At 38.5% G+C, this 23,622-nt stretch overlaps 1 protein-coding gene across 6 annotated transcripts in view; it reads left to right on the top strand.

Annotated features, from left to right (window-relative positions):
* anks1ab (ankyrin repeat and sterile alpha motif domain containing 1Ab) overlaps positions 1-23,622 on the top strand; it is a 55,460-nt gene that overhangs the window by 11,593 nt on the left and 20,245 nt on the right. For 5 of the 6 annotated variants that reach the window (XM_017304861.1, XM_017304862.1, XM_017304860.1 and 2 more), the window contains exons 3-7: positions 101-173; positions 9,164-9,279; positions 18,847-18,945; positions 20,105-20,251; positions 22,919-23,026. In XM_017304861.1, the coding sequence (XP_017160350.1) occupies positions 101-173; positions 9,164-9,279; positions 18,847-18,945; positions 20,105-20,251; positions 22,919-23,026 (543 nt within the window). Of the gene's footprint in view, positions 1-100; positions 174-7,431; positions 8,484-9,163; positions 9,280-18,846; positions 18,946-20,104; positions 20,252-22,918; positions 23,027-23,622 lie in introns of those variants that run through there. The other variant, XM_017304865.1, reaches the window with a different exon arrangement.

Genomic DNA, 23,622 nt, shown 5'->3' on the forward strand with positions numbered 1-23,622 from the left:
CATTAGGGCATCTAGTTTGTGAGCTAGAGTTGGATTCTGTGATGTATTTTTTAATTCTTTTTTTTTTTTTTTACCAGTGTTTCATGCTTGTTTTCAACAGATTGAGAAGATCATGACGTTGATTGGGGCTGGCATTGAAACAACAAAGAACCAGCATCCCAAGCCAAGCCCAGGTAATTCTTTTTTTAATAATGCATAATTTCAACTTATGTTTATTTCTATAAAGTAGCTCAAAAAGATCAAACATTTCAAGTTTCATATAGTTAAAGCTTAAGAATTATAGATTTAGATTTGTTTATGGAATCTCCTAAAAAGACACAAGTAATGTTTCCTTATTTGACGATGTGGAAATTTGCAGCAATAGCACAGTACTGAAGATGATTGTAATAAGTATAAATGTTAAATAATATCACCTGATTTATTCCAAAGAGGCTAAGCCAGGATTGCAAACTGACACTACTATGTTTGAAAGATGTAAAACATGTACAAAAGGTGCCATGTTTTGGAATTTGAATCATTGGTTTAATCCCTATTTTCAGATGTTTATTTAAAGGGGCAGTAATATGTACTTTCTAATCCAGTAGTGCCATTTTATAGCACAAAAACTATGTTACCCATTGAGTAACATATCATGCAACTATTAAACTGAATTTAAAACAAATTGGCCTGTCTCTTTAAGAAGTTCTTGCTCTTTCTGGCACTCCACCTTCAGCACATCATCACATCATCACAACATTTCTCCATTATGACATTTACAACAATCCTTAGGAGATTTGGAGTGAGAAATAGTTTGTAGACGTGCAGTTCTACCAGATGTTTGCAAAAACTAATCACTTATAAATTCAGAATTACATTTTCCATCCATCAATATCTATTTCCTTAAACCAAGGACACAAACAAACTATTTGCAGCAAAGAGGAACAATTCAGATCAATCTGAAATTGAAACTATGGAATTAACTTTCTAAGAACAAAAGACTAATCTGATTCAAATCTAAAAAAATAAAAAAGCAAATACCACCAACACCCAAACTACAATAAATAACCAATTAAAAGTCTTATTATGAGCATGTCATTTTTCAGAGACCCACAGCAAGAAATACTAGAGTCTAATTCAAAGATTTTACTTTAACATGAGTGGAACGAATAAAAAGAAGAGATGACACAAAGAATTAGAATAAACCATGAAGGGTATCGGCAACAAACACCACTGTAGAAAAGGCACGACAAGTTTATTTGTATACACAGATACATTTAATGTGCAAAAAAGACAAAGTAACAGAAAAAACAACATTTGATAGATTAAACAGTATCACATAATAGAATAAACACATAAAATGTAATTTGACAAAAAAGGAAAGAAATGAAAAGTAGAAACAATTCAGCAAAGGAAATGCTGAAACATTTCAGCATTTCATGAATGGGTAAGTTTACTGCAACTTACCCATTCATGGGTAAGTTGCAGTAAACCGTTATAGTGCTTTAGTCTTAGTGCTTTATAGTAACGTTTGTCAAAGTGATAGAAAAATATGTCTTACAGCTAGAAGGTCAATTCAAGATGTGTGCATATTTATGTGTATGTACATTTAAACATAATTAACTTGTGACAAATTTGGGCTTGTTTGCCAGTATTAAAGCAGATGTATAGAATGGATGTTTTTCTGACTTGCAGCGAATTAAGATGACATTCATCTGACAGCTCATTGTTGCCAATTGTAACTAGCAAGCTTCCCCTTTATGAAAAATACAGCATTTTAAATTCCCCACTGTCATTTTCTCCCCAGTTGATTTATATTTTAATAGTTTGATAGTGGGCTTCAGTGAGTGTCCTTCAGGCGGTGCAGAGGGAGAGGCCAGCTGGCACCAGCTCAGTGTGTTTAGGTTACACTGTCAGCTTCCTCCATTAGATACTTTCCTATAAGGAGGTTTCATCTTATTACATAACAGCTTTTCTCTGCACAGGACTGCTTTTTACACAGATTGGCTTGGATAAAATTTTCATCAGTTATGCGTGGTGTTCCTTATGGGCCACAGCAAGGTATGGCAAGTTTTAAGGGAGCAAGAAATGACAAAAGATGGCAGTAAATTTCGTTGAATGCATAGAGATACAAATATTGAAATAAGAAGACTGGGTCTTTACAAAACCTTCATTCTTTTCGAGACTTTCTAATACTAGCCCATCACTGTTGGAAGTTTGCACTGGTGTATTCTCTTAATAATTTGTCTTTGGGTTTTCAACAAACATGCTATAATAACAAACATGAATTTATAACCAATAGATGTCATTTCATGAGTCTTGTAGCTCATTCCAACACAACTTTTCAAGCCTAAATGCTCTCAAAGCATCAAACTCGGCATTCACTGACGTAGCTGCATCACAAGAGGAAATTGCGTCATCTTGTTGTGCTTGACACCATGCCTGGGTCAAGCTATTTCACACAGAGCTGAATAAGTTTTGTGGGCATCTTTCATGAAGAAATGCGCTCAGATAGCAATGTTGATATTTCATTTCAACTGGTAAACTTTCACTATCTGGTTTTAGTAACCGCGGGCAGCGTGAATACTTTTGTGGAGCGTTTATCAGACGTGGTGAGGAATTAAGCACAATTCATCGCAAAATGCCTACACATATTTTCTGGATGGAAATTGCATAGTGGTTGTCCACAGAGGAGTGTGTCTGCAGAAAAGTTTGGCGCTCTCTCCATGGTGTTTCATTACTTGTTTAGATGCACTGCAAATACTGAATTGGGAGGGGTGTCCCCAGGTGGTCTGCACCATGTGTGAAAGGTTTATGAGAATATGAGAAGTCGACTGCTTGACTTTAGGTGAAGTCATTCTGCCAATGTTCTTATGAGGGCAATACAGTTTCTTTCCTGACAACCCCTCCAAACTACCCATACTTGTCCTGTCTTTTTTAATTCTATCTGAAATGTCCTGTTGGGTTTTTTACAGTTTTACAAAGCACTGCACGTTCTGACCTTAAGGTTGAATTTATTGTGACAACCGCTCCTGGGAACATTTGCGACTGTCTTAAATTGCTTCCATCCATGAAAAAAACATTCACACTGGAGAATAATAGGTTTCAGAAATGGCTTTTCAATACTTTTCACATTCATGGACAGCAGCATTTGCTCCTCCGTTGTGACAAATGTATTTGTTTTTTGAGATTGTGTTAACAACCACCTGTACGCTCTAGATCAACAAACTGCCAAGACTTTTCTGTTGTAAGTTGTCTGCACTTGCTGATTGTTTAATTAAGTACATTTGACTAGAAGTTATGGGTGCTCCTTTTCCTCCTAACCAATCTACAAAAAGTAAGAAAGAACTTACTTGTACTAAAACCCTTGTATATAGAAATGAGGTCCAACCGACCCCACACACGTAAAACTTGTATCATTTTCCATAGTCCTCTGTTTGCCTCAGTCCTCGCACACACAAGGGTTAACTTTTAACATTTTTGTTGTGTAATGAAGCTAGAGTAAATATCTTAATATTATGAACAACTTCTCAATGTAGTAAAATATGCATATTTCTTACAATTAAAATTGTCTTTATGATTATCTATGAAATTAGTACACTTGATCTAAGATTATAGAAAAACCAGCGAGACTAAGCAAGAGTTGAATTTATTAACAATAAAACTAGGATATCTTTAATGATCCTAAGATTGAATGAGTTAAAAAAAAACCACACAATTATAAGAACTGACAACAAGAAAAACAAGAAAACAATGCTAAACCTGCTCTACAACTACTGCTATAGATTTATGACCAGAAAAGTATTGTTTAAATCATTTATTAAAATGGATCAATCACCTGACATTTATTCAATAATAATATGTCTCTCAGGTGACTGAAGGTGTTTGACGGTAAATGGTCTTCTGATGGTGGTTTTAGATTAACTGCTATCCAGTTTTGAATTCAGGTCTGGATAACACTTAAAGTTACGCTGGGCTCAAGTCCAAAGTGTAGGAAAAAAAGTAACAATATTTTAGCATAGCAGTGTAGTGTACAATGCAAACAAAAATATGTATTGCGACCAAATGCCCTGGAGACATCGCAAGGATCTGGTTAACCAATCAAAAGCAAACTGGGGAATGCAAGATTTTTCTAAACCACATTCACTTTAATACAGAAAGACTGAAAACATCAAAAAGTCTGTCACTGTAGCCAAAATCCTTTCTCTCAATTGTGACTGTTTTAACATTCTGGGTTTCAAACTTACTTTACTATATGAACAGGACAGATTCATGTTCAAGATGTACAGCTTTGTGTCTTTGAAAGAAATGTAAGAACTTGCAAAATAAAATTTGTAACGTTCTAAATTTACATAAAACATACTTTAAACATTGACAAGCATTCAGACAACTTTTTTTTGGGTATAATGAGTGTCAAGATCATACAAACATTAATTTTAATTAATTAATTAATTTTACAGATTCTGGGACACAACATGAGGCGAATAAAAAGGTAACTTGGTGAGATTTAAAGTGCAGTAAGGGCATGTAGAAGTGACCTGGAGGCGAGCAATGAAGGAGGAGAAAAGTCAGATCTGGTGTCCATGTGACCTAAACTGTAACGACAGGCATGGAAATGTATTTTTTTAATGTGGAGTTATTTCTCATATCTTTTGTCACCTCATTTTGAACCCTGTGACAAGTGTGACTTGAAATGGTTTGATCACTTGTAATATTCTTAATTAACCAAGAACATTTCTTGAGTGTATTTTCAGCCATCAGTTGCCATGGAAAGCATTGATATTTATATTCTGTAATTTACACGGTAAGAGGTCATGGATGAATGTATAAATAAAGAATCTGTACATTTACCAATAATTACATGCCCAGTTTATAAAAGGATTTATAATAGCTGATGCTGAGATACATTTTAAGCAAAGCTTGTGTCCAGCGAACCCCTAATTTATGATTTTAATTATAAGTTCCAGCTTACTAAGCATTTTTAGATGAACCGCTACAAAACGATAAGAGTTAAGCTCTGAAATAAGACATTAAGGGGATATATAGTGTGTCTTTTCTTTCCGCTCTTATAGGTATATAGTAATCAGAGGAGCATTTAGAAGAATGGCATTCTGAAAGTGTCCCAGATTCAGCTGAGTCATCCAGTCACTGCTCCGATTATAATTGTAGATTGTGAGCAAGTACTTTCTGAGGTTACGAAGATGCTTTGTTGCTGTTTTTGTAAGAGCCTTTTTCATGGGGAGCTTAGTTTTCTTTTTTCTTTTTTTTTAAGGATGAAAGCAAACAAACAGGTAGCCCCCAGAGTATTCACAAATGGGAGTGAGACAGAAAGAAAGCATTTTCTTGTCATTTCGCTTTTATTTTTGTGACCGAAATGAAGAAATATTTATTAAGATGATTTGACTGCTTTGATTTGTATAATACTCCTCTAAAGTTAGAAATCATGTAGGACTCAGTCATTTCCTTAGAATGGACTTTTGAAAACCCAAATGAGATTTTTTTTTTCTTTTTTTTTCTTTCAAATAAAATTTGATTGATTGATTGATTTATTAAGAACAAAAAAATATTGCCGTGTCAAGCCAGAAACTGTTAATGTTTTGTGCCCATTATGAGTACCTCGACTGTGGAGTAAACGAGCTTAACACACGGGGAGGACGAGGAGAGAAAGCGCAGCTAACAGGAGGCATCGACTGGGTTTGTGTACAGGCACATGCTGATGTTCAAAGGAAAAGCGTCCGCCTTCAGTTTCCCTGAATTAATTCAGCTTTGCGGCTCATTTTCTCCACTGCTTGGGTGTGTTGACAAGGAGCTACTGCTTTTCTCCTGCTTTGATAAAGCGGCACAGCTTTATCTAGGCACAACCTCTGCTTCCATTTTTTTTAATTTTTTTTTTTGTGCACAGGTCTTTCTTGGCACTCCTTCAAGGCAAGTCCAGACCTTGCTGTGCACAAACAGAGAGGAAATCCACTTTGGTAGATTTGATAGTTTGGTCTAATAAACCAGGGGACAAAATAGTGACCCATTCCTCCTCGCCGTTGAGCACTGGATACTCTGTCAGTCAGTAATTAGGTCCGTCTAATGTGGGAGGGGATGAGGGATATAAATGGGTGTAGCGGCTGATGTTTTTGCCAGGCTTTGTCCGGATGTTAAAAGCTGCAGTAGCGTGAAGCTCGGAAGAAAAGCCTAAAGCAGGAAGAGGAGTTCTAGTGAATCATAATTAGTCTGCTTCAGTTCTTCTCACATACTATTACCGTCCTTATCTCAACCAAATGTTTCATCGCCTGCTGCTCTATTAGTCTTTTTCGGTGTCTTATCTGTCCTTGACTGGTTTTCTCCTCTATCTTCCTTCTCCTTTCTTCCCTTCATTCCTATCCTGATTGTGGATTCTCTCCCTCCGGTCTCAAGCAATGCCTGGATGACTGACAGGTCACACACAACTGACCTGGCCTTTACCTGAGCGTTGCGCGGGCTGAGTGCCGTTGGTATAGGTGCCCAATTACAGAAGCGGTTCAATCAATAGCTCCTTTTTTCGGGCTGCCTCTTATTGGTATGACTAACTGACTGGCTGACGACCCGACAGGGAATGTGTGAGGTGATTGCGACCAGCTTGGGAGCCTGAATAATTACGCTCTGCCTGGCAGTTGTATTCTGATAACACTGGTATTAGACAGGGTGAGCAGCCCCTCAACTGTTAGTCGGTGGAGTCTGTCAAAGTGGTCTTTTTTTTTTTCCTGTTACGCCAGATATATCAGAATTTTATATCATCTTGCTTGTTCATTCGGGCTTTTTGCTGTAAGTAGCTTCTGTTGTGCTTCAAAAATGCTTGATGTGACATGAACATCTGGAAGTACATAATGGAATTTGCCTCTTTACTGTCATTCGCCATGACTGAGCAAGATCAGGAGAGACACGTCTGTTTTTCGTCTTCTTTCATTTTTTTGCCTCTCTTCTTTGCTCTTGTACAAGTGCATTAGAGGCTCTGCTGACTTGAATCAATGCTGCCCTCCCTTGTCCTATCATCAAAGTAAGATGTAAATGAATTAAAGCCCTTTGGTAATAAGGAGGTGGATTGAGGAGCGCTCTTTGTTTCACTATCTCCTACCAAAAAAAAAATGGTGTGAAAAATCAGGGCTGCTCAGTTGCAGCGCAACATTCAAGTCCTATGATTTTGGACTTGTACCTTGCCTCTGCAAGTGGTGTCCTTTCTCAGCTGACGAGATCAGAGTGGCTGTGTGTAATTGCAATCAGTACACTGAAGGGAAAGAAGGTGCAAGGAGTGGGAAAGGCAAAGAAAGAGGTGGAAGACAGATGACAACCAAAGAGTGTGTTTGCATCTGTCTGTGTGTTTGAGAAGCAAAGAGCGAGACAGAGTGAAGGAGAGTGCAAGGCAGAGAGGGAGAGGAAGGCAGAGGGAGGGGAATTGATATAGTGAGAGAGAGGAAGAGAGGGAGAGAGGTGGTTACGTGGAACAGCACCCCACTTCATCAGGCAGCATACGGCAGACCTGCAGTGCGATCACAGAGCATGGCAATGGGGCTATGAGACTGAAGGGAGACAGAGAGCAAAGAGAGAAGAGAGCAAGAAGGAGGGGGGAAGTTGAAAAGAAGCGCTTGAGGGATTTGCTTGGATGAAAAGAAGGTGGTGGTGGGGGGAAGATCTCTGGCTGCATTGCCCATCGTGGATGTTGGAAGGACGTGGCAGCAGTGGCTTAGGTTCAGGCAGGTCTGTGGTCTTCTGTGTTGAAGTAGGAAGCGTCAGGACGTTATGCCCTGTGAGCAGTGAGGGGTAAGCGTGTGTGTGTGTATGTGTGTGTGCGTGTCTGTGTTCCTGCATCAGCGCTGCCTGCATGTCTCAGACAGGCGAGGGATGCAGCAAACCTCTGCCCTGAGCGCAGAGGCTGCTAGCTGCACCCAGCGAGGAGAAGAAGAACCAGGTGGGCTCAGAGCAAGAGTTGGGGGTTGCTTGCCTCAGGAAGGAGCTAGCTTAACATGCACTGTGGTCCCACGGTGGTCCTCGCTTCAGAGGAGAGAGAGCTCACCTGCCGCGCGTCGGATCTGAACCTGGATTTACTGCTCTGAGAGATGAGAGGCACGTTCTCTGGCGGAGCCGCACTGACAGCAGCCCTCTGAAGGAGTGTGAATGCTGGGCTGCACTGGGAGCACTGGAACCACCAAGGACACTGAGCCTTTTGCCTCACAGTTCACCTGGAGCGAGGAATATATTCTTGGATTTGAATATGAATTGAGGAGTTTGGAATTGGCACACTGGAAATCCAGCGTTTCTTTGATGTGGGATTTACAATATGTCTACCTGATCGTACTCTGTGTGGCTCTGGAGTAAGGACGAAACATGATTTGAACTTGAAATGTGTATTCCTTGATTTAAAAAAAATAACATGAGTACCTCAACAGTACTTTAGAATGCTGCTACCTTCATTGTATGAGCCTTGCCCTAGCTCTCAAAGAGGTTGACCAATGAAGCCATGGGACTCAGCCAGAGCTTTACAAGTATGTGGTGAAAACCCTGTCCACTTTATTTTGGGGGAGCTGAATATATCTGTGTTACACCCTAATGAGTTTAGTATATCTGAAATGACAGGGAGACTTTTAGGATAGTAATGTGTTATATATACAAAAATGTCTGCTCCCTGGTTTCCCTCAGCCTAAAAATATCCAGCCTTTTTTGTTTGTAGTGTTTAGTGTTGTTGTAGCTAGGGACTTGTTTTTTTTTCACACTTGCTCATCTGCTCACTAAAGGAATGTTTAGTGAACCTTGTTTGTTGGAAGATGCCACAGTGGCTCAGTCCAACATAATTAGGAAAACCAAGCTTCAGATGGGCTTCCTTCCCCGCACTACCTCCACCCTCGCCTGACATCTCCAGTCAGTCACACTAGCACCAGTAGGTGTAATATTAGTCTAGTCAGTCCCCTGCAGGGGCCGGAGCGTTGCCTGCAGCACTTCCTATCCTCCTCCTGTGTTTGAGTTTAGCCGGGCCCCCGCCTGTACAGTGGGAGCCCCTCATCCCCAGCCTGGACCCTGTCTCCCCCCCACCCTGCCTGGTGCTGCTGCACTCGGCTCTGCCTCTGCTGGCCGAGGATGATGTGGCAATGCCATGTGTCGTCCTCTGAGTGCCGCTGCTACCGGCTGAACGGCTTCTCCCTGCTGAAGCGCTTCCCTCTCTCGGCAGATGGGGCCTGTGGTAAAGCCCTGGACCAGCCGGTCGGAGAGTGGCTGGAGCACGTGGGGCTGCCGCAGTACGAGAGCAAGTTCCTGCTCAATGGCTTTGATGACCTACGATTCATGGTGAGTCACCTGCAGCATGCCATCTCAGGAGTCAGTTCCACTTTATTTCACCCCTGTCTCTGCCTCTGTCGGCCCGGTTTCATTTGTCTTTTCATGTCACCACTCTGCTCCCCTCCACTCGTCTCCCACAAGCTCCACCTCCCCCCATTGCTCTTTCTTTCCCACCTCTTTCACGCAGCCTTATAACACTTTTGGCCCTCTCCTTATTACCTCATCTTCAACTCTGCAATGCATGACCCAGGAGAGATTTATGTCTCCACGGTGAATCCTTTTAAAGAGTGTGGGTTGCCACCAGTAAAAAAGACGAATAACAAGAATCCATTAGCAATTTTTCTCCCAAACTTCCAAACATTCAACCTTTGCCTGAAGGAACTTACTGGTGTGTTGAACCGTCTTATTGAAAATCATATTTACTATTATATTGGTCATTGGTCGGTTAGTTTGAAAAACACCCGGCATCAAAATTAAAATCTTACTCTCTTGCAATTTATTTGTTTCAGAATTCCATATTTTTAATAAAGCTAATTTTTTCCATGCCAAAATGTAGCCAGATGCTCTAATTATATGGTTGGCATACAGATGGTTCAAGTACTTACAAATAATATAAAAGACACATAACCTTTTTTATTACTGTCTGACATTAAATGTAATCACATTCTTTCCATTTTCAGTTGCCAAAATTTATTAAATTTTCAATAAATCCCATTAAACTGAGACAGAGAATTTGTAGCAAAATTGTTTACTTTTTTTTTTACATTTAAAAGATTATTTAAACTGAGAACACAATGTTTTAATAAATTTGAGAGATCACAAATAGTGACGTCATGGCTTTGTAAGTTTCAGTCACACCATCTGAATTAAACTGAGTCACACCTGTGATTTTACTTTAAAGCAGCACATCAAATATATAGCTACCTTAAATGACAAAATCAAGAAATATCAGCAACATAATCAGGAAAAGATTGTTGTTTGACTTTGGGTAAAATTTCCAGATGCCTGAAGTTACCATGTTCATCTGTACAAATAATTATATGCCAGATTAAACAGTCATTATGGCGTTCAGGAAGGATATGGGGTTTGTGTCTAAGAGATTAATGTGTTTCGGTAAGAAAGGTGCTCATTAACTCCAGAAGAGAAGTAAAACCTTGTGAAGAAGTCATCCCTCCAAAACTAAATATAAAAACAAAGATCTGGAAATGCACTGAGGGCCACAGCCTTTCTTCAGCTATGTCAGAAGAATTTGTTTCAGCTATTTTGAGAGGTTTTGAGAAAGGACACCACAAAATTTGACAAAGCAATTTTACAAAAAACGTGGAAATGTATGTTAACTGAATCTCAAGAAAGTTAAAAACTGTTTTCATCAAAATATTCTCAGTCTTTCGCATTTAGCAAATGAAAATAATTATCTTCACAGCTTCCACAAAGAAAAGCAGACCACAATCTGATGTCTGACAGTGAAAGACGTGGCTACAGGAATTTCTAAATAATGTATGTCAAAATGTGGCTCCTAATGTATACCATTTCCACATTTACATAACAAAATATCACCTGTTTAAAAGAACTGCCATAAAAGTTCCACAAAAACAGCAAAAAGAGTCTCATCTCTCTGACAGGCAGGAAGCTGCAGCGGCCAACATAATCTCTCTGTCACTGTTCTAACACCGAGGACCTCATACAAAGGCTGGAAAAGCTTTTGGGTTAAGCATATGGAAAGACCCATATATTTAAGATTACATCCACTTTTTTTCAAAGAAAAAAAGCTCCACACAATATTTGAGTTTTAGTGTTTTAATGGATTCCATGAAATGTGCTTTTACATTGCAAAAGTTGTAAGGGAAGCAAAATGTGGCAAAGCATGTTTGCTGCTGCTGTTCATGATGATTTAGTAAATTGTTTGGAGCAGAACTCTAATTCAATTAGTCGCACAGCCCTGTATCTCATTCGCAAATGACCAGAGCAAACATTTTGTATGGTTGCACACCTACTCTTACCAATGCACCCTCTTTTTATTTTCTCCAATTCACTTGCAATAACTGCAAAAATATATTGAAGTATTGCAGCAGCATACTTTATTTGTGTATTTAAAGATGCTCATCTATAATGTAACTTAATACACATGTTTAGAAGCAGATTTTTGATCCCTTTCATTCAGTGTGTAAATAAAAGATTATTCCACAATTTTTCCGGCATGATGGTTTTAAAAGTAGATCATATAACTTTTTAAACGTTGACACATTTTCCACACATGACTGCCTTTTTTTTTTATCAGAACTATGTCAGATTACATTTAAATAATTTTGCTCAACTGTAGCTCAAAGGACGTCCACAATCTGACTAAAAGCCTTATCATGTTTCCTGTAAAGAACATAGCGTGGAAAGCTGATAGCTCTGTCATCAGGGACTGCGGAAAACCAAATTAGACTCCCCTTCCAACGGTCATGTTTCTCAGAAAACATGGCTATGTGTTGTAAAAAAGTCGGCCCAGAGGGCTAACTGTGGACATTTCTCAGACCACAGAGCTGTGTTAGGACCAGAGGTTATGTGTTTCATCTGTTTGTCACAGCTGAGCTCGGTTAACTGAGATCAGTAAGCTCAAAAAGGGGGGAAAAAAGTGTTCTGCTCGAGTACTCTTGCTTTTTGGAGAAGATCTGATCAAAACACAACGGAGGCGTTTAAGAAAATGTGATCACTCGACTTTGAAATGTGGCGCTGACCTGATCTTAAGATCCATGAAGGTTCATGTGACAACAAGGCTGCGTGAGTCATACAGGTCTAGATATGTTGAATTAAAGGATTACATCAGGAATGATCTGCATGGCGTAAAGCTGAATCAATGAATAACTCATCTATTAATCTGCTTTAATCCTCTTACACTGATATTGCTGCATACAGTACATCGTGTGTCAAAAATACATTTAAGGTAATTTCATTTTTTTGTCTTTTTAACTTTTCTGATTAAACCTGTATGAATTCATACATAAGAATGCATCAACACTGATATTTTGTTAGGGTTAGGCCTGCATGATAGGAAATTCACAATGTGCTAACATTATATGTAGACTTTATGCAGTACAATATTAAAAATTATTCTGTTGTGATAACAATATTGCTTGGGAAAATTTTTTTTTCTTGTGTAGTAATAGACCACTCACTAGGACCAGTTGGATAATACTGAAATATAAAAATTATAATTGTATTAGTTTATGGTTACAAAGTCATAAAGGCTTGCAAAAACTTTAAAAAAGTGAAATCTTTTTAAATTTCATAATGTATCAGCTCGCATAACATCATTGCCCTGACTCTGTACACTGCTCTCTGCCAGGCTGCTGCTAAACTTCTTTAATTTGACCAAATTTGCAGTACATTTGCTCTCATTTACTGTACTGTTGTTCCTGTAACTTCAGAAACTTTCACATAAACAGTTTTCCAACAACTCCGTTTGTAAATCCCCAATCAAGTCAGTCCTGAGAAGATAAGTGCATTCATTAACGAAGTCAGAATGAGCCGCATGGAGTGGAACTCGGTGGAACTCCATGCAAAATCTTGCTGACATCTCCCCCTGACCTTTTTTCTTTCTTTTAAACCATGTTGGTGGATGAATGCAGAGTAAAGATCCTCTTGTTGGCTGAGCTCTTTCCATGTTTGTGAAATGAATTACAGTTTTTCCTCTTCGTAGTATTTATGCACCCGAACCATAAATTATCACACCAAGGAGAGGCAAAGCAGGCTCATGGTACAGTTCCTCCCTCACTTGCCAGCTGAGGTGGCTTCAACCAATGTCAGCTGACAAAACATCCACTCACATAGATGATGTATATGTCCAAGATCCTTTCCAGGCCTTACCTGCAGGCACAGTGGAAGAAAATAAAGCCATAAGTGACAGAAGGTCTCAAAGTTTTTACATAAATTACAGCTCAATTCCTTCCCTTCTCTACCTTCTGCATACGGAACCTTAATGGATTTTGGAACACTCTCCCGCAAGGTCTGTGGGGTTTTGATGGCTAAAGGTCCACTTAAACCAAAAACAGCTTGGGTTGTGCTTGTCACTGGCTTCAGCTTTAACCACGACGTTTCATAGAGGATAGCGCTGAGTTTTCAAAAATAATGAGCTCATATTAAGGTTATAGTTGACAAGCCAAGAGCAGCAGTGCTGTCAGCCATCATGGTGCATAGGGCTGGTGCTACAACCTACACTAGCACCGTTAGTGAACGAGATAAAGAGAAAGTTGTGATGATTGGGGGGGTGGGAGCTCTGTTTCCTTATTGACCAGATATTTTCAGCTGAGTCAGGAGGAGTGTGATGGATATCTTGTATAAATTAGCTGTCCACTGTATGACCCAGAACACCACAGTCACAGTTTAATCAAACTCAACGTTGACCGCAGCGCAATGCCTAGGGTCGGGGCTGTGCATGCATTTTGCAAGACACACCTCAACATTTTTGTTGTGCAATACATGGAAAAGAACCGAGTTTCAGAGCGCTGTGGCATTGGTCATATTTTTGCTCTGAATGCTACAAAAGATGTGGTCCTTGAGTTTGTAGTTAAGTTTTAAGTGCAGAAAAGACTACTTGAAATTTTTACATACGAGTGTGAGAAACAGTCTGACAAAGACGTCTGTTCACCTCAGACAACAACCTGCTCTCCAGGGGAATTATTGTGACTAGTTGCTGCAGTAAGTAGCAATGCTTTATCCTCGGTCTCTGGTGACAGCTATTTATTCTTGAATAGAATGTTGTTTATTGCTGCCATTTTAAGCAGCAATAAACATTTGAGGAATAAAGTTCCTCAAATTAGAAATGGGTCTTGTTAATATTTGTACATTGGAATATACTGGGTCACTACTTATGGCAGTCCTTTTTGATGTTCTACAATAAATTTTGAATTAAATTATACTGCTATACTCAAGATGCCTGCTGAAAGTAACTGTTGGGCCCATTTCATTTACTTCTGGTTCAAAAATAAATAAACCCTCACTCTTTTAGGTTGCAGGTAAAGTTGCAATAGCTGCACACAAAATTTCTAACATTACTGACAAAGAACTCTAACAAAACCACCTGTAATATCACAAGCAATACATGAGAGAGGGTCAGACTAAGATACACTGTTTATCTGAATTTATTTAGATAAATAACCATGAGTCAACGGCTAAAAGTTGAGTCTTGCTAAAAAATATCACTTTTGGTAAAAAATGGCCATTATTTAAGGAAGGTGACAAAATGTTGTACTGGCTCTCAATTGTGCATGAAGAATGGTTGTCCTAAATGAGCTGTGCAGACATTTTTATACCCTTAATAGATATTTTATTTTCACAATAAATTTGTCTTAAACCTGTACAGTTGTTGTGAAGATCCCAGACAAATCTTCTTTTCTGATGGGCTTTTAGAGTCAGTGTTTGTGGAAACTCCCAAGGCTATAATGTGACGGGGACTGTAGGTCATCAGGCATTCAGAAGCTCTTGTTCATGTCACAACTAATGTGTCTGCTGAACTTGATGCATCAAAGAGATAAATCATTAGGCTCACCAGGCAAATTACACATGCAACCCCCAGAAAGATGTGGAGGTTGCAAACAAGAGAAAGGTCAGAGTAGTCAGGCTAGTGTTGTGAATGTTTAATATTGTGCCCTTTAAGGTGGTGCCAGACTTGTTTCAGATGTGATCGATCAGAACTCATTTGTGGGACTCTTTGTAAAGGTGGTTAGGCTGATCAGCAGATGGCAGCACTATGGCTCATTTTCTATTCAGCTTTGATTGGATTCCTTTTCCTAAAAGGACAACCATAAAGTAATCCATTGCCAAGGCCACTTTGCTGTTGTGGTGTTTTAAAGAAAGTGGCTTAGGATAGCATAAATTATTTAAATCTTCCTTTTATATCAATCAGTCAGTCAATCAGATTTAATTCACATAACAATGTTTATCCACTTAAATGTACTCCAAAGTCCTAAACTAAGTAGATAAAGTAGACATCGTTACCAACCAGACATCTTATGAGATATAAAACTGGAAAACACTCAAAACTAGATATTTACATCAAATCAAACTTAAATTTCCATTAACAGATGAAAATATATGTACAGACAATATCATAATATATCACTATATTAAGGTTTTAATATACATTTTGAGTGTCCTTCCACAAATTTCTCAAAATAGTTTGCTGAAACTGTACTCCATTTCTCTTGGCAGAAGTGGTGCAACACGATCATATTGTTAGGCCTCACACACCTTTTAAGCTCTGTGCACAAATTTTCTGTGGAAGTGTGATTTTGTGTTTGCACCACTTCAAATCATTGTCTTAGTTTTCCATAAGCTACTTGGTAAACACTTTGGTGTTGTTCTTAGGGTTATTGTCCATTTGGAATATCTACATTTGTACCCAAGCTTGAACAACCTGGCTGATGTCTTAAGATGTGTAATCTTTGCTTATTATTCCAACTATTTTAGGAAATTCACAGTTTTTTTTTTTAATGCAGTGAAACACCCACACAACATGTTGCTACCATCCTCACACTACTTTATTGCTCTAATTATTTTGGTACCTAGCAAATTGAAATAAATATGATGATTCTTATTCACCTGAAACAGAATTTTTTTTGCCTGGTTTAATATCAGACATTAAAAACAAAGTGTTTGTTGGTTTCAGTCACACAAACAATATTATAAGCTTTCAAACATCTTAATATTAACCCAAAAGTTGTTGTCTATGACACGTAAAAACTGATTACTTCAATATTGTATATCGTTATTAAATTTTTTACTTATGGAGGTCCCTTTTTTGACATAATGTGAATATCGGCGTAAATAAAACATAAGAAATCAAAGCCGTGAAGGTTGACGAGAGTAGTCCACAAAAACGTCTGGAATGACGCAAACTACCTCAAAGTTTTTATGTGCTGTACACAAGATATCAGTTGAAACAAATGTCTAGCAATGTCTAGCTAGCGTCATTAGCGTTAGCTAATGAAAAACCTGGAAGATAGTGAAAATGAAGCAACACCATTCTAATACATTTGAGAAAATGTTTTGATCTCTTACTTATCGTAAACAGCTTGAGATGGAAACTGGAGATCTTTGCAGCTTCACTCTCCGTTTTGGTTGTTGGCACTTCCATGCAGCGGTAGAACAAACACCAGCTTTTTCAGCAGACTCTCTTCATCCGTTTGGCCCTCCTCATCCTCATTTACCCTCGTCATGTCTGCATTGCCTTATATTTCAATGTGCTCCAGGTCAAATTGAAAGCGTTGGACGTTACTCAATGTACAGAAATTACTGTTCTGCCTAGATGGCGCTCCTCACATGTGTAATCTCCCAAGTTGCATTGCAACGTAAAAGATATTGCAATGTCCGTGTGGCAATATTTGATTTAAATTTATAAAATCTAAACAGCCTATAGTATTTTTAGTGTACTGTTTTTACGAATGAAAAAAACTGCATTGTAATCTTTGAGTTTGCCAAAGAGCGTTTGTAGCGATATTTTTATTTTTTTATTCTAACCATTTTGTTGAAAAAATAAACTACATTTTTATAGAAGCTGCTTAGGTGACTCATCATCAGTGGGTTTATGTTTGCAATGAGCTCAAAAACAGTAAGGAATGAACATGTTTAGTAAAGTATTTGCTTACTTATTCCAACATTCACCATCATTGTAACACCTCATACGCTTGCTTAATATTGTGTAGCCTTACTGGAAACTACTGGTTAATAAAACTATTAATGCTTTTAAAAGCCAACAAGACCACCTTCGCTGCTTGGTCCTCATCTGCATTTTTTAAACTGAAGTTTATTACTTTAATGTCGCTATTTTTGTTGTACTTATACCAGAAATCAGTGAATTTCCTTTGGCGCAGTTCTGGTGTGACAGGAAGCTCAGCATATACGCTTCACTGTGCCTACAAACCACTAACGTCATAGCTGAAGATACTGTACTGCAAAGTTCCCCCTTACTCTCCTTTAGAGCTCCTTTAGAGCAAAGGGGCTGGCACTGGCATGGTTCAGCAAGGCGCTCTGCACGTGATGACTGCTGTGAGATGCGGCTTTTGAGGGATCATAAATTATGAACAGCTGTGCGCCCATTCTCATAATTTTTACACGACGATTATCATTTTGTGCTCTTTTCATGCCACCAGAAATGGGGCGGCAGTGGCTTTCCTTCTCTCTGCCTTTATGCCTACACGTTTCCTTTCAGACTAAAAATCCACATCATTTCTTTCGGGTTTTTTTCCTCATGCTTTGCTGCTCTAATTTCCAAACAAATGTGGCAGTGAGGCATATTGTCTTGTGTGGAGCATCTAGAAGTTGTCCATCATGCATACACATTGCATCTCTACCATATTAATATTGCATCAGACTCTGCAGCCCTTTCTGTTTCGGTTGGCATAATGTGGAGCTGAACTTACATATTATAACACATAAACCTATTTTTCCTCATCAGTTCACCATTAACGCCCACTGCATCTTGAAATAGGAAATTTTTTTTAAACAATTGGGGCAGACCAATAGAGCAATTCTAATTCACTGCTGCTTTAACCGAATGCATTTAGTGAGATGAAGGACTTCTTCCATGGCTACATCTGCAAGTCGTATCCGATTAAATCAAGCCACCATAGCTCATAAGCTATGTAAGAACTGAACCATACATTCCCATCACATGTTTCAAATGCAGCATGAAATAATAAGTTTGCAGAGTCCCCCAAGGCATCATCAAACTTCAAACTGTGTTAATAAAAGTGGGGAATCTATTTTGGGCCTCCCTCACGTCCGACCCAACTTCATTTTGACCTTTTATTACAGCGATCAGTGAGTAATCTCCTGACTGCGCCCTGATGCTGCTGCATCGTGTGTTCAGAAATCAATCCAGTGAAAGCTGCTTGAGTAAAGACAACAGAGCATTTTACCATTCTTTCTCATTTTTCTGGTTGTCTTTGTGACTTTCTTCCTACCTAAAAAAGGAAAAGAAGACAAAATCTCTGGAGCTGAGCGTGAACATCTCCACAAATTAGACAAGAATCTGCTTTTTAGACATGATTTCAGGGATTGGAGTAGAGTTATAATTGTGGATTGTTTCCACGGTCTTAATCAAACAGGAATTGTGAAAGAAATAGTGAAATAATGGATGTAATTTTGCGAGACACACCGAGACAGCAACTAAGGCGTCCTGTAGATGCTGCTGCTTTGGAGGCTTTGTTCTCTCTGAGTCGCACCAGATTAGATTGATTACTCCTGGCATGCACATTTTATTTGACTTCATTGTCCTCCCACTCTGTTGTTAGTGCTTGTGTCAGATGTGCATATTCTGTGTGTGTGCACATGTACAGCTACAATTAGCTGTTCTCGGTTAGCGTGCATAACAAGTCGTAACAGTTTTATTGATTGGATATTTTCAGAGCAAATATTTTATGTTCATGTGTGGGAAGCAGACGTACTACTTGACATGTAGGCCATTTTAGCTCAAAGCTGTGGCTGAAAGAGGCTGTTTGCATGGATGTTTCCGATGATTTCATTCATGTGGTTGCGCCTGTGTGTGGATGAGTTTATTTGCATGTGTCTCTCATGTTTGTGCACATGCAGGGAAGTAACGTGATGGAAGACCAAGATTTAAGAGACATGGGGATCACTGACCCAGGGCACAGAAAGAAGATCCTCCATGCAGCACGCGGCTTGCCCAAGGTACTTAACACCACATCCAGAAAAATAGACTCCAGTACTTCAACAGCGGATGTCAATTAGCTAAAATGAAGTGAGATAAAGGTTTTTGTTGTGAATGGATGTAAATGTGATATTGCTCCCTTCAGGATTGGTTGGAAATTGTAATCTGCACATAACAGTAATCAGTTTTAGGCCAGCAACTAAGGCACAAATGAAGCTGAAATGCTCATGAACGGATTTGTTTTTGCTTTATTAAAACATAATTCAAAAGAGAATTGCAATATTAACATAAATATAGATTTATTTGCAGAATTCAGATTTACAGTGCTCTCATTTTTTATTTGTTAATTATAATCTTAAACTCACAAAATAATAATTTCCTGATTTTCTACTTTAGGAGATTCTGTTTATTGGATGGAATGGTGGATGGGTTCACATGTGGATGCAGTGATGCTGGGGGAATGAATACTCTTTTTTTTAACTACAAAAAGTTATGAGCTATTTATTGGTCAGATTTTATTTTCCTGAAAAAGACATAAAAAAGTCAATTGGTTTGCAAATTGCTGTGTGACTAGTTCAGAGGTCAGCAGCCTTTCCCATTTAAAGAACCACTTTCCCCCAGTACTACAAAACAAAACTCACTTAGAGCTGCAAAAGCTAACTAGATTAGCTTTATAAATGTATTTATTTATTTTTTTAGATTCTGGAACAAAACTAATCTTTTACAGAAAAAAAAACCTATTTTGTAGAATGAGATGAGATTTTCTATAAATATGGAAAATGAAGAAATATAGGTAGGATTAGTTTGACGTTTGCTACTTTCTAAAAACCTGTTTTAGATATTAAAAGCAGTTTTTGCATAATGACTAATGGAAAAACTCCTTAAATGACAATTTCTTTTTGCATCCATAATCAAAGTGTTTCTCTTTTAGTTTTGTAAGAACCACATCGGACTGACCAAAGAGCCACATGTGTCTCTGGAACCCCAGGTTGCAAATCCCTGGACTAGTTGAAATTGTCTATAACTTGAGACTCTATGTTAGGATAACATGGCAGAACTTTGCATTGGCCAAGTAGAACTCAAAAAGTAAAATTGGGTTTAGCACTGCTTCCTCGTTTACTCCTAATTTGACGTTAACATCACAGTACTTGCTCTCATATGTCTGCTTTCTGTCTGTAGGTGAAACCACTGGGTTGTGATGGCAGCACATCTTTAGCCTCTTGGTTGGACGTCCTTGGCCTGCATGAGTATCTTCCCAACTTTCTCTCCAATGGCTACCGAACCCTGGAGTGTGTGAAGAACTTGTGGGAGCTGGAAATTGTCAATGTAAGAGTTGTTTAAGTGTTTAACTTTAAATGTTTAACATGTTACAGTGAGCTGTTATGAAATTTCACTTCTGTGGCAACGGGAACTATTTCTCACTGAAACACTAGATTCTGGATTCGTGGATTATGTTTGAGGTTAAGAAGCACTTGATACTCGAGTGCAGAAGAATCAAAAAAGTGTTTCAGTGAAATTTCCATAAAACTACAGCTCAGATGCTTTATAAATCATAGAGCAATTAGTAGATAAATAACAGATAATGTAAATTAAGTTGAAAAGAGGGTGAGGGATGACAGAAAAAGTCTAATTTGGTTTTGTCTTTAGGGAAATAGTGTGACATTTTATGGTAATCAGTTATTATAAAGGAGGACTAATTTATTAAGGTCTTAAAATGGTTGATCCAACAGAGAGATGCATGTTGCATTTTCAATCAAGTAGTTCTTAAAATTGCGCACACGTTGTGAGTACAACTTTTTTTTTTAATGAATTCTCAAAAGCAGATTGAATTTGTTTGTAAATGTCACACATCATCTGTGACCTTTTATTAATTTGATCCTTGTTTATTGCTTGACTCAAGTCAAGTTTATTTGAATAGCACTTCTCAGCAGCCAGGCAGTTTGAAGTGCTTTATATGACAAACACATAACACAATTGGCAAACAAAAACAGAAAGATAATATTCCAATGGCAGAATAAAGAGAAGTAATGAAAAGTTGTATTTCAGACCAGAATTAATCAGTGTTCTATTTTTTATTAATCAAAGGCAAGTCTAAGCAAATGGCTTTTAGCCTTGTTTCAGCAGTTTTGCAGTTTTTTGGAAGTTTATTACAGATTAGCGCAACATAATAACCATTGCTTAAATTCCTAATTTAATTTTGTTTGGTCTTGGACATTCTAACAAATATATATGCTTTGATCAAAACCTCTCTGTTGTAACTCTGACTTCATGTTCAGTACTGGATCCAAACCTCCAACTCAGTCTCAGGTCTTTCTACTGGACTATCCTGCTTGTTGAAAGAAAATTAACTACCACAGCATAATCCTGCCAACACCATTTTGCATGATGGGCCTGATGTGTTCAGGGTGTCAGTTACCTGCCAAACAAAATGTCTCTTGGCTGCTTCTCTGATTAACGCTCTCCTTGCACAGCCAGTCAGCTTAGGTTGATGACCAAGTTGTAAAGCACTCATTCTGTATTTGGATGATTTATTGATCAGTTCTCTAACTGTTCAAATCTTCATATTGTTTTATAAGGCGAAAAAGACAGTGTGCAAAAGATTAGGTGTTGCAGATCCCAGTCTTATGGTTTATTTGTAATATTTTCACATTTTTGAATTTCATGGATGTTCACTATGCTTAATGGAATGGCTTTTTTCTGCTGGAAATATATTGGGTTTCAACCCTTTAGTAATCACCAGTGTGGTTTCTAACATTTAGATCACTAATTATGTGAAATGTTATTTATTTTAGCATATTGTATGTTATCTAGCGCCATGCTTATTGAGGACAACTAGGCAAGCAACGCAGATGAACCATAGTGTCTGCTATGTGAGTGGATAATAGTGCAGAAGCTGAGAATGAATGTGCTTGAAGACATTATATTATGTTTGCAGCGTCTGGTGGCAGTAAACAAAAAGGCAGCGGTGGTAAAATTGCAGAAAGCGCTGCAGTAGCAGCAGCCAAGCTTGCTGCCAATGCAGTGTGAGAGGGACGGTGTCCAGCAGACTGCGATGAAGAAAGATGGGGGTCTGAGTGCGCGGCACATTACTCTCAGTGTGCAGAGCAGCAAGAACTGCCTGTGAGCATCTTGGCAGAACTCTCTTTGCCCATTACATTTTCTACATCCTCTTCAGCATTTTAGAGCGAATAGCATCAGGCTTCTTGATGATCTACGATGCAGGTCGCGTTTCCAAAATCATTCCAAGGTTCTTTTCGTAAGCGTTGTGTTCACTGTTTTTCCTGGAGCTTTTGTGGATAATAAAAACATAGCCAGAAATCAAATGCACAGACCGTTTGCTTCTTCTGCTTCTGAGTAATGGAACCGATCAGACAAAGAATTACATGAGCTTGTTCTGGAAGGTTTTGTACCAGGAACATAATTGCAAATGTAACATTAATCACTCAACATCCACCCTTTGAGGATGAGCATGAATGTTAATAGCCAATTATGCAAATATATAGTATTAAGGTGATGGGATTTTACTACATGAAATGAATATTTGCTTCATCCTGCAAGACGTTTAGACATATGAGCAGATGTGGTCCTTGTAAACGGTTAAACAGAGATTGTACTCATGGACATGTTATTCTGTTGTGCAATTTAAGGTATGGCATTCGGAAAATACAGCTGCACTGTCTATATATTTCTGGATAATGTTCTGTAGGTCTGTAAGGTCCTCTCTGTTTTCGTAGCTCATCATCCAAAAATGGCTTGTGAATTTTAGAGCGTCCCAAGAAGGACGCAGTGTTGTACTTTAGGCTCATGGCAAAACAGATTGAAGCTGAATTATTGACGAGAGTCACTTCTGTTTGCCAGCCAGTGAAGAGTACATAGCATCAAGACCGCCAGTTTAGATTTATCTCTCTTTGCTTTTTCTGGATAAATTGTTCTGTATGAGACATTCAGATGGCTGTAAAATGGAAATTCATAGAGTGATGCTGTTCCCTCCAGGTTATTAAGGTCGGGCCTTTAGGCCACAGGAAGAGGATCATTGCATCTCTAGCAGAGAGACCCTATGAAGAAGCTCCCTCTAAATCCCGTCGGCTGTCCCCAATTATGGTAAGACTGATTATGAAGTTTACATACTTAACACTTAATCAACCCTCTTCATTATGTTGGTGCTGCCTCGTGGGAATTAGCTTCCTACAAAAAGACATGTTTGGCAGGGAAAATTGTGAATACATCAATGTTTTCTCAGTAAATATATATTTCTAATGAAGTTGTTGACATGGTAATTATATCAGATGTTGGTAGCAAGCCAAATAAAAAGAAATCAACACAGATAAGTCCACAAATGATGTGTTGTAAATCTCCTGAATATCCAACTGAAATATGTTAAATACTAGTCGAGACGCATTGTTTTGTAATGACACATTCTGATTGGATCATCTATTTGCACGGTACAATTTTGACCTTTTCTTCCACTCAGTCCGTCTTCAAAAATCTTGAAGGTTCTGTGGGCATCGTCTCGGACGTGGAGGTTTTTTCCCCATAAATTTTCAGTTGGTTTTCATTCAGATGATGGAGCCATCTATACAAATTAATTTTCCTTCTTTAAAACTACCTGAGAGTTTATCGACTGTGTTTGGAGGATTTTCCACGTTAAAAATACACTCTGATTTCTTATTCAGATTTTTATCCAGACTGTCCTGGAC

Source organism: Poecilia reticulata, linkage group LG5 (genome assembly GCF_000633615.1).
Source record: "Poecilia reticulata strain Guanapo linkage group LG5, Guppy_female_1.0+MT, whole genome shotgun sequence".
Taxonomy (NCBI): Eukaryota; Metazoa; Chordata; class Actinopteri; order Cyprinodontiformes; family Poeciliidae; genus Poecilia; species Poecilia reticulata.